Below are 20,474 nucleotides of genomic sequence, written 5' to 3'. Positions count from 1 at the left end.
GGCCTGGATTATTGCCCAAAAGATTGGAACTCACCTGTTCTTTCATCTGTCCTTGTCGCTCCCCAGTTTTTTGGTAGATGAGTCTTGGCTCTCTTAAATGTGGAACAGAAAAGAGTAGTTTGGGAGAAAAATGTAGTAGGACAAAGTCAGGACAGTAACATCAGGCACAGCCAGCAGCACAATAACAAATTGGAACAAAAAATATTACAATGATTTGGAACCATGAAATTGCACAATAGCTACCTAGGTAACCACATGTTCTTATTTTAGGGCTTGTCTACACAGGAAAGTTATACCTGTTGCTAAGATGTGAACTTAAACTGATATAGTTATTCCTGTACAACAACCCATGTGGATACTCTAATTCTAGAACAAGAGTGGCTTTTTGGTGTTTGTTTGTTTCATTTATGTGGCTTTGGAAAGGTTTCAAGGTAGGCAGGAGAAAGCCACTGTTATACTGGAATAAGCATACCAACAAGTAGAGTTATGCCAGTATAACTATAGTGGTCTAGTTATACCAGTATAGCTGGTAAAACTGTCCCATGTAAACAAGCCCTTACTTACCCCTACTGTCCATTTCTTCCTTTTTGTTTATTAAGTTCACAGGTTGCATCTTGCTTCAAACTAGACTGTAAACTTTTCAGGAGAGGGATCGTCTTATTACATGTAAACACAATGGAGCACTGATCCTGACTGAGGCCTTCAGGTGGCAACACAATACAAATTATTATGATTCATAATAATAGTAATAATAATACTCGTTAATAATAATATAATGAGGAATGCTGTTAAGAAAGGATGCTGAAGGCCATGTAGTGTGCTTTGGCTTATTTTGCAGATCCTTCTTACATGCCCTAAGAGTGTTGGAGAAAACTTAGTAGTACACACACTGTATTGCTTAAAGAAAATTTTGGTAGACATTCTCCTGTAGCCTTTTTTTTTTTAAATAGACTCAACACAACTAGCTTTGTCCCAAGGGTCTGTTCACAGAGGTTTCTTTTCAGTGTTCTGATAAGCGGATACTTTTTCCCGGTACTGTTCCCTGATCTTTTTCGGTTTGTTATAATGTACCAAAGGTTAGCTTTGGGAAATAAAAAAAAGCTCTGGTCCTGGGTACTGCCTTCACTAAATCAGCAAAAATTCCTCGTTCTTTAGAAGAGTCATTACAAGACTTCATATATATTACATATGTTTATATTATAAATGATCAGGGTCTTGTAATTGTTACAGAGCTGCCGAGATATTCGATCCCTGAAAAGTGGTGAAATTATTGCCACACACAGATCATCCTGGGGGCCTCTGTGCAGAGCCACTGGTGAGTAATGAGTAGATGGCTACAAAAAAGTTACCCAAGCTAATTATTTAACAGATTCTGTTTTACTGATGGGTGAACTTGAAAACCTTCCTTGTACGGCATAAACCCCCTTGGCTGAGAAATGGGATGGTCAGTTGAAGCTGGGTAGCAATTACTGGTATCTTATGGGCCAGTCTCTGCTTGTTGCGATGCAGCAATGGTCATACACTGGTGGGGGTGGGGGCATGTTCTGTGCAACTCTTTGTGCTAGTGAGGAGGTGGAATTAATTGCGCAGAGTAATGGGCATTTGAACGGCAATGTTCTGAGTCTGCTCAAGTCTTATACTGCAATCAGCTTTTGTACAGTGCTTCTACTAGATTCCTTCTAGAGCACAATATGTTAGGCTCTGAGGGCCAAATTCAGAGATGTGCTATGTAAGGTGATATAAGTTAGGTCTGTTATGCTCCCTTCCACCCACTTTATTGATGCTGTAAAGGAGGACAAGTTGGCACAATTTACATATTGAAGAACTGGAATAAGGTGTAAACTAGGGTGGAGATCAGTCTAATTTACACCTCTTCTGGTTCCTTGGCTAATTAGACCCCTTAGAAATGGGTGGGGTGGCCAAAAGTCAATCAAATGGAGACTGAGTGCCGGGGGGGGGGGGAGCAGGGAGGAGTTGGTGTACAAGCTAGACCTTGCTCACTACTCTACACCCCATCTGAACATGACGCTGAATGTTCTTTTTAAATGCAGTTATTGCCCGTCATGGCATTAACTGGTACTTGCCCCCCAGTAATATGAATTGTATCTCACATGACGTAAACATATTAATTTTACAAATATGCTTAATTACTGCATATGAACGACAGGACTAAAATCAAAGAACATTCTGCCTGCAGGGTTATGCTGAAGCTAGGGCAGTAGCTCAGAAATGTATATATCGCTATTATTATTTTAACAGAAAATGCCTAGAGCCACATCCTCCATACCAATTTGAGTACATTTATCCTATCACAGTCAGTAGTGGTTCTGCACAGGTATCTAAAGTCAGGATTTGCTTTAACTCACAGACATTGCCAGGAGAATAACCCTTCCAAGAGGACCGAATCAATGTATCAGAGTCCCGTGCTCTTACCACTGCGTTGGGCTACTTGATGCATCCTAAATTGCATGCAAGATTGTAACACTCAGTTGGCTTCTTAATGAATGAACAGATTCCAGGGATTCAAACCTTTCCCTTGTTCTTTCTCTAGATGCCAAAAGTGAGAAGGCACCTGTGCTAGGAGTAGGGTTCATCATCCTTATCGTCATTGCTGTGTTTGTTTTTGTGCTGGGAGCGGCGGCCCTTTTGGTTTTCCAATACCAACGAAAGACGGGGAGATACAACTTCAAAATCAAGTCCGACAACTTTAACTACCAAGTGTTCTATGATTAAATATTTCCAATTTATCACATGTAAGTACTAAACCGTGATCAATCAAGTTTTAAACCGCCCAGCCCTTCCTAAAATGGAAACTGTGAAATGCTTACAAATTTGTCTTCAATAACTTGAAGCATTTTTTAGTTTAGTGATGTGGACAGTAATTATATAGCCAATAGGAAACTTCCCATCCCCTTGCAACTGTGGATCAAGGGGAGTATGGAGCATGCAGCTCCTGTGTTTCCTTCCTGCACCAGAGTCATGATCCAAGTAGGTCCTATATCGCCGTACTGGGGACAGGTGTGTTGCTTCCCCTTATCTTCTTACATGGCCTCATAGCACAGGGGTGGGCAAACTACGGTCCGGGGGCCACATCCAGCCCTCCAGACATTTTAATCCGGCCCTCGAGCTCCAGCTGGGAAGCAGGGTCTGGGGCTTGCCCCGCTTTGGTGCTCCAGCTGGGGAGTAGGGTCCTTTGGTTGCCTCCCTGTGATTGGATTAAGGTGCAGGCTTGGGGGGAGGAAACAGGGTGACAGTGTGAAAAATCAGGACGGGGGTGGGGGGTGATAGGCACCTATATAAGACAAAGGCACGAATATTGAGACTACCCCTATAAAATTGGGATATCTGGTCACCCTAGGCAGGAAAGGGGACGTGGCCTGAGATTCTCTGTGTGCCATATTCTGTTGCTGAGCTCCATCAATTATAGGGCTTGATTCTCGTTTACACCAAGGCCTCTGGCAAGTGTAACAAGGCCTTGGTGTAAATGTGATTCAGACTCATAATATGTATATATAAACAGCCTAGTATACTCTCAGCCGTACACTGTCTAATAGCTTCCTTCTGGAAGCTAAGACAACTAAACCGTTCTTTGCCACTCATATATTAACTTTTTCTGAAGACTACTGGTCCCACCTCTCCAGCATGATTTCTCTGTTCTTGTCTTCTAGCTGGAACTCGTCTCAACACACAGATAGCAACGGTTTTTCTTCGCACATCATTTTGCTCCCACTATCTCTCATGTCGGTGGTCATGATCTGTTGCAACACTGAATCCCCAAAGTTAACAATCTCTACAAAATATGACTATATTCCTCCTGATCTCTTTTTTGCTGTCTGTTACTCACCAGAGCAGTCTAATTACAACACAAAAACTATATGGTAGAGCTGCATTTTAAGTGGCTGTGATCTTCTACATGTAGTACAATTGCAGAATATTTGATTGGGTACTCCATTGTATGAGGCAGCAGTTCAGTTCTCAGCTGGATAAACTGGGACCCAAGGCCAAGAAACAGCATAGCTCTCCTCTTATTCCCATTTTACAGCAAGTGTACCACTATTTTCTCTCTTCAAAATATTTATGAATAGAACTTCTCCTTTTCTCTCCCAGCTCAGTTGTTCCAGTTCCAGCTATGCCCAAGATTCTCCTGCTTAAAAATCTCTCTCAGCCACTTGCAGTTCAGCTCCTCCATTTTTGTTTTCATGGTCAATTAAGAAATATCCTTTTAAACATTTTGATCACTGTATTTTCTTCCGTTGTTGTTATCTCATGCTTTCCTGCATTGGGTTGATTTCTTTCCTGCTGCACTGAAACCCCCTATTTTCTAAGGTGGAGAAGGAAACTTAAAAAAGAAAGGCTTAGATCATCCCCGTGTAAGGAAAAATAAGCACTGGGCCAAGAAATGTGATGAGTTTGATAAACTGTATAATCAATTGCTTGACCACATTTTGGTTTGTTATGAAATATACTCAAGAGACCAAATAGCCAAAGTAAGTCAGGTTATTAATGTCATACAGGAAAAAGATTCTATAAGATATCAGGCTCTGAAGAGCAGTCCTGTGCATTCACCTTACACAGAAGGTGTACTCTACTTGTTTACCAGTAAAAGATACTATGTACATCACCTGAAACTGGATTCAATTAACCTTGCTTGTTTCTGATACCCTGGTGTATGCCTCTGTTTTTTTTCTTTCTGAACCCATGCATTCCAGGTTATGATTCACTCTTACCTTTGTTCCGGGTACATGCATTCCAGGTACTAAGGGGCATGAGGACATCTCATAAATCTGTATTAGGACGAATAGGTTTGTTGCTATGAGGAAACAATATATGTCCTGATACTGACAGTTTTCCTATCTAGTTAGCCAAAGCTTACTGCAGCTAATGTAAAGTGTTATGGAATCCTTAGCATAAGGGAACAGGATTAGGTACAAGCCTGTTTGGGATATATAACTGCTATGTTCATTCTTAATAATATGTGTACTTAAATGCTTGAAATATAGATGGTGGGTAGTATTATCAACATCATATATATGTATGCTAGCCAGCGTGTAGTAATCATCAAGTTTCAAGTTGCAGGTTCCTGCTACCCATCTTGTGGAAAGCATGATGATTTCCCTGCAAAGTGCTGGCAAACACCTTGGCCTTCCAAACCCCAGGAGACCTAAGAATAGTGGGGAAATGAGCGGGATCTTGGGTCACCTGTAGAAGGCTAGGGCATTTGTGCAGAGGTACAATATGTCTCTCAAATGCTTTAGTCCAATCCCTTCTCCATGGCAAGTGGCTTCTTCAGGAGCCATCGTGACATGATCTTCCCTCAACGGCCTCAGTCCCTGACCTTACAGAGGTTTCCACAACATGGAGAGAGATGCAGCATAATAACTTGTAACTAATAATGATGGTAACTTTGCATTTAGATTGTTTAAGAAATGTTACTTGTGGAGTGATTTTAGTTAACGGTACCTGTGTCACACGTTTGCTTTGATCGATTATGGTGGACATAGTCACAATGAATCCAATGAATTCTGAATCCAATGTTTGCTCCATGCAGAGATTACAGGGTGAGGTTCTATGACCTGTGTTATGCCAGATGCCAGACTAGATGATCATAATGCTCCCATTCTGGCTCTAAAATCTAAGGATCACTTAAAGTAAATTATCTCTGCTTTTGACCCAAGATGTCTTACAAAGCATGCAAATCTCCTTTGTACCATCATTCCATAAATCATGAGTGAATTGAAGAGAGACAAGGTGGTTGAGGTAATATCTTTAAGTGGACCTCTGTCTGTTGGTGAGAGAGACATGCTTTCGAGCCACACTGAGCTGTTCCTCAGGTCTGGAAAGGAACTCCCAGCCTCACAGCAAAATGCAAGGTGGAACAGATTGTTTCGCATATATAGTTAGCACATACTGTAGCACCTACAGTAATTCAATTACTGAATTGTCATCTGTGTATCAGTTTCAACAGCAAGTTAGATCCTAGTTAAAAACACTGCCTTGGCTGATGATGGGGCAGTGAAGATGCAATGTTTTGCAATCTTAGTTTGATGAACGTACCACTAACTTTTCATCTTATAGAAGTTTCTTTATTCTTAGTAAATTTGCTCTGAGCATCACACTGTATTTGCCTTGGGCACATAGTGAAAGAGGAAACTATTTTAATATACATATTTTTTAAAGTTTGTAGTATTCGCATCCTAAACTGCTCTCAAATTTCAGGGCCAGAGCTTCAGCTTTTGACTTCCGTGGAGCTATGCTGATTTACAGCTGCGGAGGATCTAGCCCACAGTTTTTAATGAAATGGGATAACTTGCATTTGATATTTAGCATGCTGAATGGAAACTATTGTTGTGAACAGACACAAATCAGATATTATGTAGCCTGTTTTGGTGACTTAATAAATGCAAGGTCTAAGCTTATTTCTGGTTTTTTTTAATGTAATGACTTGGTCACAAATTAAGACTTTCAGAATGTCCTGAAGCAGTGTGTTGAGTGAATGTGGCAATGTAAGTTGTGTGCAGTGTACCTGCAGTCGTGTAGGTCCCAGGGTATCAGGGACACAGGGTGGGTGAGGTAATATCTTTTTATTGAACCATCTTCTTCCTGACAGTTTCTGAACAGCTGCTCAAACATCAGTTTAATGAGTATCAAGCCAAAATATGTGACTTGTGATATAATGCAAATATGTATTGCAATTGCAAATTATTACATGCCCAGACTTCTGAAGGGGGTATATCTTCAATACTATATGAGAGAGGCACAAAACCTCTGTTTTATGTGTTAGGATTTTCACAGAGCCAAAGACAGTGAGGTAGAGTTGTGACGCATCCTGGGGGTACCCAGGGTTGTGAGGCACTTCATTACCACCTGCCCTGAGTGTGAGGAAGGCTTGTCTATGACTGCCAGGGGTCAGTTTCCCAATGCCACCAGCCACGGGCAACGCAAGCCCTCCCCACTAGGCCTCTGCAGGCGCCGCTCTCTCTTTATAGGTAGCAACAGGCACGCTCCAACCTTGAACCTTCTTAGCTTCTCTCTTGAGTGTCCAGCTCCAGGTCCACTGGACATTCACAGGATTCACAGATGTTCTGCTCCCAGAGAAGCAGTACAGCCCAGCTTACTAGTTTCACCTCAATCACTGCTCTGCTTACCACACAGCACTTATACTTCAATTCACTATGGATGTATGTAAGTGTATTTAACAAAGAATAGAGATTCAAGCAGTAGCAAGTATAAGTATTGGAAACAAATGGTTACATATAAAATAAAGTCATAACATGTATTCTAGAACCTAGACTTATTTAACTAGGCACTTTCATGTCTTATAGGGCAAAGCTCACCCAAAGTCTTCACAGCCGGGCTCGGCTGTGATCCTCCTACATGAGATGAAACATTTTGCCCACTTGTATCCTAGGTAAAGGATCCTGGGTGTCTCTTTTGCTTACCCCAGGTATATCAAAACAATCCTTTGATCTTTGTTCATAAACTGGACACCCTCCTGCTGATTGCTCCTTCCTGTGGATTTTACCATCTCTTGTAGATTTCACAGTCTTGATTAGCTTGTGGCTCAGTAGTCAAATAGACCCCCATTGTGAAGTGGACAATACACACACTGACCAGACAGCGAGATAAGTGTCTGTTACCCTCTGCCTGTACCTCCTCATTACCTGCCTCTGTTCTAAAGGTTTTGAGAATGTGATATTCAGTATAGATCTATAACTCCTTAAATATTACCCTACATAAATTTTGCAATGATTATAACAACGAGTGGGAAACTGACTCTCTGTAGAGACCCCACATATCACCCTTTGTAGAACTAATGTGCCTCAGGACATCCCTGTAAAGCCCCATGCATCCACTCTGCCAGGTTGGATCAAGTGAGTCATAAGTGGATTGTCTACTGACAAGCAGATTCAATAATGCCCTTGCACTGTGGTCTGGCAGTAGGTGCTTCGCTGAATGTGTGGATCAACCAATGGTATGGCAGAGTGGAAATATGTCTCATCTTCCTCCACTCTCTTGCCAACCGACTGAGTCTTGAGGGCAGGCGGAGTTTTTGAGGCAGAAGTTACAGCAAGTTCCCAAAATCATCCATGCTGAGATTTGCAAGGCGAGAAGCCTCAAAAGTCTCTGCAGGCTTTTTTATAGATTCTTTTCAACCAGCTAAAGGGGTTCACTTTGCCCTATTCTTCTTCATTAGTAGACTGGATATGATAGAGACATGGGCAGCTCCTTGTCCATCAGTCCATCTCCTATCAAGTCATCACTGGGTTTCTCTCATCTATGTGTAATTATTTTAATACACCCGCTGAAAAAGCTGTAGGGCCAGATAGTTTTCCCTGCTGCTCTGTAAAAGGCTCATCCAAAGACTATTGAAATCAGTGTCACTCTGCTTTGGTGTCACTGGATCAGGCCCTGAGTGTCCAAGGGCAGGGAAAGGCATAAGGACCCTCCCACCTCCTTTCCATTCCTGCACAACAATGGGGCCCAACTGCATCCCCTGCACTGCTGGGAGGTCATGACTTCTACTGTCTCTTTGCACAACACTTTTTAATCTTCACTAAATTTTAATTGTTAGTATTTGATCTCTTGTCAATGCATTCTTCTTCTTCAATCTCCCTCTTGTGCTATGGCACATACGACTTTTTGGTTGGGAAATTAAGTAGGGTGTTACAGTAGGTTCCTGCACTGCCCTTTTGTCTTTGTCAACTTCAATCCAGGTGTTACCCAGGTAAGAAGATGCAGTGAAATTGATGGTCTCATCTTAGACCCCTATGGTCAATTATCCACTTCACTGCCATACAAGTCAGAACTAATATCAGTTTCTGCTCAAGAACAGCTCCTGCCAAAAAGCAGAGCTGCTAGCTGCCTCTTTGATGCAGTTTGGATTTTGTCCACCTTTTTTTTCTGTTAGTAGGGCATTCTATGAGGCCTATTAGAACTATGGTGGAAACCCATATAGAAATAACACTGGGGAGTTTTGATTTGACATCTTCAATTCTGTCCTAGGAAAATATTTGAGTCAGCTGTATGTATCTCTAAATAGTCCATTTTTATTGGAAATGATGGACATAGCAAGTTTTGATGTACAATCAGTGTGCCATTTTGCATATGCACATTAATAGTGTATTCTAAGGACAAGAAGTTATTGCCAACCTTGTGGGCACAGAGAATAGTTGAAATAATAAAAAACAGACCTGTCAATGAAAATATGGGATTTGAGCTGTTTTTTTAAATGTCTGTCTGGAAAATTCCCTTCTTTGCTGGGAAGGAAAACAAAGTAGAGAGATCCAAAAAGTTTTACTGTAATTGATCTTCAAACATTAAACAAAGGATGCAAAATACATTCTCGTCACAAGCTTAGAGTAAAAGAGCCACCTAATAGTTGGTTTGGTCGTACAGACAATTGTATTATGCAGGGGATCTGTCTGTGAGGGCTGTACTCAGGCATAAAACCAAATCGCACACTCATTGAAGAGGAACAGCACTTTCCAACCCTTCTCCTTTATAGACACTCTTCTTCTACTTCCTCTTTTGTCATGATCCCAACAGGACCTCCTCATTCCTCCTCTCTGTGCTCATGCTCTCAGTAGGTCTCCGTGGCCAACTTCCAACTCCCTTCCCTCTGGCTGTCATATGTGTTCATATCAGGAGTTATCAGGTTGCCGTGTTGTGCAAAGTGGCCAGTCTATTGAAAACATCAGGGCTTTCCCATCTGATGCACCCTTTAGTTCCTTGCCCATCCAACAGAAAGCTGAGTGTGTCAGAAATCTGGGTGCTTTTCACGTAAATGCCTTCTCAGTCATAACTTCTAGTGATGGTAAAAGTCACATGGCATTATTTCTGTGCCCTGATTGGATGACTGAATCTTTAAAACAGGAGGATAATGAATGACAAGGAGCCAATAATACACTTGTAGTATGAATTTTCAAACTAATAATTTGTGCTAAAATTCCTGAAAACTTTGGGATTTGAAACAAGCAATCATCTGAATATATGCAAGTAACGAATGATGTGAACCCACAAATAGCAGCAGGACAAAATGTTGGCTCATTTATTCACACATATTTGTAAATCTGTTCTTCATTATTCAATCAGCTCCACTGTGAAATGAGTTAGTGGTGTCACTCTAGTTCCTAAGGCCTGATCCTATCAGGTGCTAAGCACCTTAAACTCCTATGGAGTCAGTGGGAGTGGAACGTAATTAGAACCTTTCAGGTTCAGGTGCCTAGTGAACAGATCAACCTATCTCGGAAAGCACCTTCTGGCTCCCTTACTAGAAGTCTCAGCAGAAAGGCAATGAATTAGACAGGAATGGAGACTGACCTACCCTCTTAGATTGGTGGCTTCTCAGGTACATGGGAAGGGTAATGTGGGGAAGCTTAAACTGTGCCTGCCTGTTCAATAGATGGACATCTGTAGAGTGCGCAGAGGAGCTACAGTAGCAGAGCTGTCAGTCCAGCACCTTTCATGAACATGAACTTCACTCTGAAAGGTTTTCAAAACCAAAGAAAAGGAGAAACAGAGACAGAAAAAGTTTTATACAGTTAATAAAAATACTTCTCATGACCAATGCTCTGCAGGCTGCCAGCTGTGCTAATGGAAGGAAAAAGGGGTGGGAAGTAGGTAGAACATTTGGAGATGGATAAGGAAAAAATGGAGATGGGAAATGTAAATGTTCTAGAGACAGTGATAAATCCCTGGTACTTGTAATACCCACATTACTTTCTTCTTATCATCTGATGTTCAGCAACTGTAGTGATGAAGCCGACATAAGTATTGAGGCACGTAAGGTAATTAGATGGCACTGCCTGGTAAGTGGGTTTTTAAAAATAATCGTGGTGGGTGAAGAAATCCTCTGGGTGTGATAAGGAACTGCACATCGGGAAGCCCTGAACTGAAGTGATGCAACATAACCTGATATATTATGGAGAAAAGTAGCAGTGTGAGTACTTTTAGTAGATCACCCTGTCCTCTTTGTTTTTCTCCAAAGAAGTGCTCCTCTTCTAGATAAAATATTTCCATGGCCATGAAGTTTATCACTTCTGGAAATAACATAGGTATTGTAGGCAGGGATGCTGTCAGAATCTGAATCTTTCCAATGCTGTCAGGGACCAGAGCATGAGTGGTCAGGTGCAGAGGTTAGAGACATAGACGGTTGGGCGGGAGAAGATCAAACTGGAGTCAATAGCTGGGGCCAGAGCCATGGGTCTAGCCCTGGTCAATTGCCAGGAACTGGAGCCAAGGGTCAAGCTTGAGCCAATACCCAGGAACAAGCAAGGAAACAGAAACCAGAGATGAGGCACGGTCTGTCTCAGCAGCAGGTTGGAGATCGGAGACAATCTGCTTGTGCTCCCTCCAGACTTAAATGGTAGGTCTGGGTCACTTGGAAGTGGTGAGAGGAGCTGCCAGTCATCTCTGCTGTGGGTGGCACTTCCCACAGTGACTGATCTCACAGGATATATGGTGCACTGACCAAGGCTGCCCTGTGGTGGTGTGGAAGTGCTGCCCACCCAGAACCCTGCGTACCCAGGTTCAAGTTCCGTGCATTTCCCCACAGTCTATTGAACTTTTGCATAGGGCATCAACAAGGCTCTACCAGCCCTGTCTATATTGTGCCAGAGATGCAGTGGTGAACATTTACCAGCAGAATGGTTTTCACCTTTCTCCTACTTACTGAGTAAGGCTTTATTAATTTACAGAGAAAAATAACCTCTCATTCATTATCCCTCTCAATCTGATCCGTCAAGGGACAGCATCAATTTAAAAATCACTTCTGTTTGATGATCTTTTTGCCTACTCTCGCTACAAGTAACACTTAAGAGTATCAGAATTGGAGGAGATGAGAAGTAAAATGAATTTTCTAATTCTGAGATTGTTTACTTGGTGCATTTGGCAGCCCTGTGTATACACACAGTTTCACCATTTCCCCTGGCAGCATGGGTCTTTTGTATAACAGAATGGAAGAAAAAAAACACATTGGGAAAAACAGGAAAATGTGGGGAACCCATGAAAATTGGCAGGGGAACTAAGTGGCAAGTGTAATTCTGGGAACTACTCTTAATTCATATTTGGAAATAGTCTAAGCAGAGAGAATACTCTACCAGACCAATTAATTGGCTTGAGGGAAGCTGTGCACAGAGATCAGCACAAAGCTGTCCCAATGTACCAGAGAATATGGCCCCATATCAACGGCAGTGACTTTTGAGAGCACTTCCCAACTTTAGGTAGGGCTTTACCAGAAACCCCCTCCCTATTTCTCTAAGTGTATGTGTGGGGTGTAAAACTATTCTTTGTGACATATTAACAATACCCAGGAGAATGGACAAATTGCTAAGGAGGAATACAATGAATAACACAAGCATATAAGTACAAAATCAGAAAGGCTAAGGCAAAAAAGGAGTTATGCGTAGCAAGGCACGTAAAAGGTAATAAGAGATTCTTTAAATACATTAGGAGTAAGAGAAAGACTAAGGAAAGTGTAGGCCCTCTACTTGGCAGGGAAAGAGAGCCAATACCTGATGACATCAATATGACTCAGGTGTTTAATGACTATTTTGCTTCAGACTTCACTAAAATAGTTAATGGTGACCAGATACTCAATACAATTAATATTAACAACAAGGGGGAAAGAACAAGCCACAATATAGAGAGAACAAGTTAAAGAATATTTAGATAAGTTAGATGTATTCAAGTTGGCGGAGCCTGATGAAACTGATCCTAATTAGAGCTGTCAAGTGATTAAAAAAATTAATTGTGATTAAGCTGTTAAACAATAATATAATACCATTTATTTAAATATTTTTGGATGTTTTCTACATTTTCAAATATATTGATTTCAATTACAACACAGAATGCAAAGTGCACAGTGGTCACTTTATATTATTTTTTATTACAAATATTTACACTGTAAAAAACAAAATAAATAGCATTTTTCAACTCACCTAATACAAGTACTGCAGTGCAACCTCTTTATCATGAAAGCTGAACTTACAAATGTAGAATTATGTACAAAAATAACTGTTTTATTTTTGAATGCAATGTAAAACTTTAGAGCCTACAAGTCCACTCAGACCTACTTCTTGTTCAGCCAACTGCTCAGATAAACAAGTTTGTTTACATTTGCTGGAGCTAATGCTTCCTGATTCTTGTTTAAAATGTCACCTGAAAGTGACAAGAGGCATTCGCATGGCACTGTTGTAGCCAGCATTGCAAGATATTTATGTGCCAGATGTGCTAAAGATTCATATGTCCCTTCATGCTTCAACCACCATTCCAGAGGACATGCGTCCATGCTGATGACAGGTTCTGCTCAATAATGATCCAAAGCAGTGCAGACTGACACACGTCCATTTTCAGTGTCTGAGTCAGATGCCACCAGCAGAAGGTTGATTTTCTATTTTGGTGGTTCGGGTTCTATAGTTTCTGCATTGGAGTGTTGCTCTTTTAAGACTTCTGAAAGCATGCTCCACACCTCGTCCCTCTCAGATTTTAGACGGCACTTCAGATTCTTAAACCTTGGGTCGAGTGCTGTAGCTGTCTTTAGAAATCTCACATTGGTACCTTCTTTGAGTTTTGTCAAATCTGCAGTGAAAGTGTTCTTAAAATGAACATGTGCTGGGTCATCAGCTCAGACTGCCATAACATGAAATATATGACAGAATGCGGGTAAAACAGAGCAGGAGACATACAATTCTACCCCAAGGAATTCAGTCACACATTTAATCAACACACTTTTTTTTTTAACGAACATCATCAGCATGGAAGCATGTCCTCCGGAATGGTGGCCGAAGCATGAAGGGGCATATGAACGTTTAGCATATCTGGCATGTAAATACCTTGCAATGCCGGCTACAAAAGTGCCATGTGAATGCCTGTTCTCCCTTTCAGGTGATATTGTAAATAAGAAGCAGGCAGCATTATCCCTTGTAAATGTAAACAAACTTGTTTGTCTTAGCAATTGGTTGAACAAAAAGTAGGACTGGGTGGAATTGTAGGCTCTAAAGTTTTACATTTTTTTGTTTTTGAGTTATGTAACAAAAAAATATCTACATTTGTAAGTTGTACTTTCATGATAAAGAGATTGCACTACAGTAGTTGTATAAGGAAAATTGAAAAATACTATTTCTTTAGTTTATCATTTTTACAGTGCAAATATTTGTAATCAAAAATAATAATCTAAAGCAGGGGTGGGCAAACTATGGCCTGGGGGCAGCATCTGGCCCTCCAGATGTTTTAATCCAGCCCACGAGCTCCAGCCGGGGAGTGGGGTCCGGGGCTTGTCCCACTCCGCATGGCTCCCAGAAGCAGCGGCATGTCCCCCCTCCGGCTCCTACCCATAGGTGAAGCCAGGGGGCGCCGTAGGCTGCTCCTGCCCCAAGTGCTGCTCCCACAGCTCCCACTGGCCGGGAAATACGGCCAATGGGAGTTGCAGGGGCAGACAGGGCAGCATGCAGAGCCGCCTGGCCGTGTCTCCGCTGCTTGAGGTAAACACCGCCCAGAGCCTTCACCCCTGACCTCCTCCCATGCCCCAACCCTCTGCCCCAGCTCTGATCCCCCTCCCGCCCTCCAAACCCCTCGGTCCCAGCCTGGACCACCCTCCTGCACCCTAAACTCATTTCTGGCCCCACCCCAGAGCCCGCACTCCCAGCTGGAGCCCTCACCCCCTCCCACACCTCAACTCCCAATTTTGTGAGCATTCTTGGCCCACCATACAATTTCCATACCGATTTAGCCCTCAGGCCAAAACCTTTGCTCACCCCTGATCTAAAGTGAGCACTGTGCACTTTGTCTTCTGTGTTGTAATTAAAATCAATATATTTCAAAATGTAGAAAAACATCCAAAATATTTAATAAATTTCAATTGGTATTCTATTGTTTAACAGTGCAATTAAAACTGCAATTAATCGTGATTAATTTTTTTAACCATGATTAATTTTTTTGAGTTAATCGTGTGAGTTAACTGCGATTAATTGATAGCCCTAATCCTAATATACTTAAGCAACTAGTTGAAGCAATTTCAGAACCGTTAGCAATTATTTTTGAGAACTCCTAGAGAACAGGTGAGGTTCCAGAGGACTGGAGAAGGGCAAACATAGTATCAGTTTTTAAAAAGGGGAACAAAGAGGACCTGGAGAATTATACGCCAGTCAGCCTAACTTTGATACCTGGAAAGATACTGGAACTAATTATTAAACAATCAATATGTAAGCACCTAGAAGATAATAGGATGATAAGGAACAGCCAGAATAGATTTGTCAAGAACAAATCATGCCAAGCCAATCTAATTTCCTTCTTTGACAGGGTTGTTGGTCTGGTCCTAGAGCAGCAGATCTCAACCAGGGATCCGTGGCCCCCTGGCGGGGGGGCACAAGCCCCTTCAGGAGGTCCACAGGGGCCCGTGGCTGAAGTCTGGAACGTCAACGTCCCCCTTTGGGCAATAGCCACAGAGCTGAAGCCCTGAGCCCTGGTGCCATGGTGGGGCAGCAGCCAGGAGCTGCAGGGTTGCAACCCTGAGCCCCTTACTAAATCCCGAGCCCTGGTGCCGCCATGGGGCAGCTATGGGGAGCCATGGGCTGAAGCACTGAGTGCCAGTGCCATGGAGGTGCTGAAGCTCTGAGCTGCAGGGCTGAAACCCCAGTGCCGTGGCCGGGCAGCAGCTGGGATCTGCGAGTCTGAAGCCCTGTGCCTGGTGCTGCTGCAGGGCAGTTGCTGGGAGCTATAGGGCTGAAGCCCCAAGCCCTGGTGCCGCTGCTGGACTGATGCCAGGAGCCGAGAGCTGAAGCCCTAAGCCCTGATGCTGCCGCGGGGCTGAATCCACGGTGCTACGGGCTGAAGCTGGGAGCTATGGCTGAAACCCAGAGGCTGTGTCCCCCTGCAGGGCTAATGCTGAGAGCCAGGGCTGAATCTATGAGACCCAGTGACAGTGCTGAAGCTAGCCAGGGGCTGAAGCCCTGTGCCCTGTGGGCTGAAGTCCCGCCCCCCTGTGGGGCTGAAGTTCAAGCCCTGGCTTCCTGTGTGGAAGGTGGGGGCTCAGACTCCCATGTCAGCCTCTGGGGTTGGGGTCACCCAGCCTTTAGGTGAGCCTTAAGGCCTTTTGGCCCAGCTCTGGCTCTGCCCCCAGAGACTTTGCCTGTGAGGGCTCACTCCTTCGTTTCTGCCCTTGGCCCAATGAGTCTGACACCAGACTTAAAAGTTAGCTAGCTCCCTTTACTGATTGTATTTCAACAGGAGCAGGACAAGTTCCACAGCACAGGAAAAAAAATTGTAAGTGTAAACAATAAATACCAGATATGGATAATTTTTTTTATTAGACAATCAGCTTCAAAACAACAAAATCCACAGAGTGATGATTGCAAACTTCCTTCAACAAATTCAACCACCATAATGGCTGAAGAACATCAAAGTAAAAAAAGTAAGAAACAAAGCTGCTATTAACCTCACAAAATTTAGGAAATACGAAGATAGCTAGTTGAATTTTGGTTTTATTTGTTCTCGAAGTGGAGATATATCTCAACTGCAGTGTGTAATTTGTGCACAAGTATTGTCCAATGAATGTTTGAAACCCTCCAAATTACCGAGGCATTTAATTACAAAACATGACATCTATAAGGATAAGCACTGTTCATTTTTTAAGCAAAAGGCCAAGAAACTGCTTGGCACTAAAGCAGTAATGAAACCCACAACTACTGCAGATAAAACATTTTAAAGGTCATCCTACACAGTGGCACAGAAAATTGCTAAAACAAAAAAATCACATATGATTGCTGAGATTTTGATAATGCCATGTGTTATTGAAATAACAAAGGAAGCGTTTGGAAAGAAGGCCAGGGTACTGACAAAAATACTGACATCAAATGACACTGTCAAACGACAGATCATTTCTATGTCAGAAGACATAGTTTCTCAGTGTATTGATTGGCTGCATGACAATGATTTTGCTATATAGCTAGGTGAATACACAGACATTTCAAAAATATCCCATTTACTTGCCTATGTTCGGTCTGTGTGGAATAAGGAAATAAAGGAAGACTTTTTGTTTTGTAAAGAGCTCAAGACAACAACAAAGTCAGATGACATTTTCAAACTGTTAGATGATTTTACGATTTCAGCAGAAATCAGCTGGACTAATTGCATTGGGGTCTCCACTCATGGAGCCGCAGCAATGACCGGAAAGCATTCTGGTGTTGTGCAAAAAATAAAAGCCATTGCACCTCCCGCTATTTGGACACACTGCTTTTTACACGGAGAAGCACTTGCTGCAAAAGATATTGAACCAGATCTTCACAGTGTTCTGAATACTGCGGTAACGCTTGTTAATTTTATTAAATCCAGAGCAACAAACTCCAGGTGTTTTGCTGCACTTTGTGAGGAAGTGGGTGCAGAGCACCATTCATTGCTCATGCTTACAGAGGTGAGATGCCTGTCTCAAGGCAGAATGCTTGCCCATACATTTAATCTCAAGGAAGAGTTATGTAATTTCTTAGTTGAAAAGAAAACTGAATTTGCCAAAGTGCTGAAAGATGATGTGTGGCTGGCAAAACTGGGTTACCTCGCAAACATATTCAGTGAAATGAATAAATTGAATAAAACTATGCAAGCTGGGAACACTAATTTTATTGCCCAGCGTGAAAGAATTGAGACATTCAAAAGAAAACTACAACTCTGGAAAGTTCGTGTCTGTGGGGGCACTACTGATATGTTTGAGCTCTTACATTCTTTCATTCAGGAACGAAACATTGATTTGGACGTAATTAAACCTCAGCTAGGAGCGCATCTGTCTGGTCTGCTTAACAAATTTAAGGCTTATTTTCCCAAATTCACAACAGAACAAACTGCTACACCCATGTGGACTACAAAACCCTTCAGTGAGAACATTGAAGCTAAACTTCCCTCCGATGTTCCATCAAAATTGTTAGAAGAGCTCATTGACATTTCATCAGCCAGGTCCCTCAGAATCATGTTCAAAGAAACGCCACTGGAGACATTTTGGTGTGAGTGTTCCGATGAATGCATCACTGCTTCTTCTGCAGCGCTGAAAGTTTTGATCCCCTTTAATATCACTGTCAAGGTTCCTTCCCCACTCTGAACTCTAGGGTACAGATGTGGGGACCTGCATGAAAGACCCCCTAAACTTATTCTTACCAGCTTAGGTTAAAAACTTCCTCAAGGTACAAACTTTGCCTCATCCTTGAACCCTCTGCTGCCACCACCAAGCGTGTTAAACAAAGAACAGGGAAAGATCCCACTTGGAGACGTCTTCCCCCAAAATATCCCCCCAAGCCCTTCACCCCCTTTCCTGGGGAAGGCTTGATAAATATCCTCACCAATTTGTACAGGTGAACACAGACTCAAACCCTTGGATCTTAAGAACAATGAAAAATCAATCAGATTCTTAAAAGAAGAATTTTAATTAAAGAAAAGGTAAAAGAATCACCTCTGTAAAATCAGGATGATAAATACCTTACAGGGTAATCAGATTCAAAACATAGAGAATCCCTCTAGGCAAAACCTTAAGTTACAAAAAGACACAAAAACAGGAATAAACATTCCATCCAGCACAGATTATTTTACCCGCCATTAAACAAAAGGAAATCTAACACATTTCTAGCTAGATTACTTACTAACAGTTGTAAGGCTGCATTCCTGATCTGTTCCTGGCAAAAGCATCACACAGACAGATAGACCCTTTTTTTCCCCCCCTCCAGCTTTGAAAGTATCTTGTCTTCTCATTGGTCATTTTGGTCAGGTGCGAGCGAGGTTATCTTAGCTTCTTAACCCTTTACAGGTGAAAGGGTTTTGCCTCTGGCCAGAACCTCAGAAAGGAAAAGATTGAGAACCCCTGTCCTAGAGGATGGGAGAAAGCAGTAGGCATGTTATATCTTGATTTTAGTAAGGCTTTTGATACAGTTTCATGTGACATTCTCATAAGCAAATTAGGGAAATGTGGTATAGATGAAACTACTAGAAGGTGAGTGCACAGCTGGTTGACAGACTGTACTCAAAGATTAGGTGTCAGTGGCTAGCTGTCAAACTGGGAGGGCTTAGGTAGTGAGGTCCCACAGGAGTCAGTCCTCGGTCTGGTAACGTTCAAAATTTTCATTAATGACTTAGACAATGAAGTGCAGAGCATGCTTATAAAATTGGCAGATGACACCAAACTCAGAGGAGTTGCAAGCACTTTGGAGGACAGGATTAGAATTCAAAACAACCTTGACAAATTAGAGAATTGGTCTGAACTGAACAAGGTGAAAGGAAATAGAGATTAGTCCAAAATACTTCACTGTAGGAAGGAAAAATCAGACGCACAACTACAAAATGGGGAATAACTGATTAGGTGGTACTGCTGAAAAGGATCTGGGGAATATGATGGATCATAAATTGAATATGAGTCAACAATGTGATGCAGTAGTGAAAAAGGATAAAATTCTAGGGTATATTAACAGTACTGTTGTATGTAAGAAAACGGAGGTAATTGTCCTGCTCTACTTGGCACTGGTGATGGCTCAGCAGGAGTACAGTGTCCAGTTCTGGGCATTACTCTTTAGGAAAAATGTGACAAATTGGAGAGAGTGCAGTGGAGAGCAACAAAAATAATAAAAGCTTCAGAAAACCTGAACTATCAGGAAAGGTTGAAAAAAACCTGGGCATGTTTAGTCTTGGAAAAAGAAGAATGGGGGGAACCTCATAATAGTTTTCGCAAAAAGAAAAGGAGTACTTGTGGCACCTTAGAGACTAACCAATTTATTTGAGCATAAGCTTTCATGAGCTACAGCTCACTTCATCGGATGCATACTGTGGAAAGTGTAGAAGATCTTTTTGTATACACACAAAGCATGAAAAAATACCTCCTCCCACCCCACTCTCCTGCTGGTAATAGCTTATCTAAAGTGATCACTCTCCTTACAATGTGTATGATAATCAAGTTGGGCCATTTCCAGCACAAATCCAGGTTTTCTCACCGCCCCCCACACCCCCCCACACAAACCCACTTTCTCACACAAAGCCCCCCAACCTGAAGCAAATACTCACCAGCATAATAATATCACTGACTTCCTGAGGAAACTACAATCCATTGGTGATCTTCCTGATAACACCATCCTGGCCACTATGGATGTAGAAGCCCTCTACACCAACATTCCACACAAAGATGGACTACAAGCCGTCAAGAACACTATCCCCGATAATGTCACGGCTAACCTGGTGGCTGAACTTTGTGACTTTGTCCTTACCCATAACTATTTTACATTTGGGGACAATGTATACCTTCAGATCAGCGGCACTGCTATGGGTACCCGCATGGCCCCACAGTATGCCAACATTTTTATGGCTGACTTAGAACAACGCTTCCTCGGCTCTCGTCCCCTAACACCCCTACTCTACTTGCGCTATATTGATGACATCTTCATCATCTGGACCCATGGAAATGAAGCCCTTGAGGAATTCCACCATGATTTCAACAATTTCCATCCCACCATCAA

General features: G+C 42.3%; 2 protein-coding genes across 2 annotated transcripts in view; both read left to right on the top strand.

The window, feature by feature from the left end:
* UMODL1 (uromodulin like 1) overlaps nt 1-6,373 on the top strand; it is a 65,182-nt gene extending 58,809 nt beyond the window's left edge. The window contains exons 20-22 of the mRNA XM_037889709.2: nt 1,231-1,315; nt 2,552-2,753; nt 3,669-6,373. Of these exons, the coding sequence (XP_037745637.2) occupies nt 1,231-1,315; nt 2,552-2,733 (267 nt within the window). The 3' untranslated portion in view covers nt 2,734-2,753; nt 3,669-6,373. The remainder of the gene's footprint in view (nt 1-1,230; nt 1,316-2,551; nt 2,754-3,668) is intronic.
* A 10,785-nt stretch (nt 6,374-17,158) lies between these two features.
* LOC122465788 (serine-rich adhesin for platelets-like) overlaps nt 17,159-20,474 on the top strand; it is a 54,819-nt gene continuing 51,503 nt past the window's right edge. Inside the window, exon 1 of the mRNA XM_043546384.1 lies at nt 17,159-17,987. Within this exon, the coding sequence (XP_043402319.1) occupies nt 17,159-17,987 (829 nt within the window). The remainder of the gene's footprint in view (nt 17,988-20,474) is intronic.

The sequence above is a fragment of the Chelonia mydas genome, chromosome 1 (assembly GCF_015237465.2).
Source record: "Chelonia mydas isolate rCheMyd1 chromosome 1, rCheMyd1.pri.v2, whole genome shotgun sequence".
Classification (NCBI taxonomy): domain Eukaryota; kingdom Metazoa; phylum Chordata; order Testudines; family Cheloniidae; genus Chelonia; species Chelonia mydas.
Note: the sequence above shows the minus strand (reverse complement) of the source record. Positions and strands in the feature narration are given on the sequence as shown.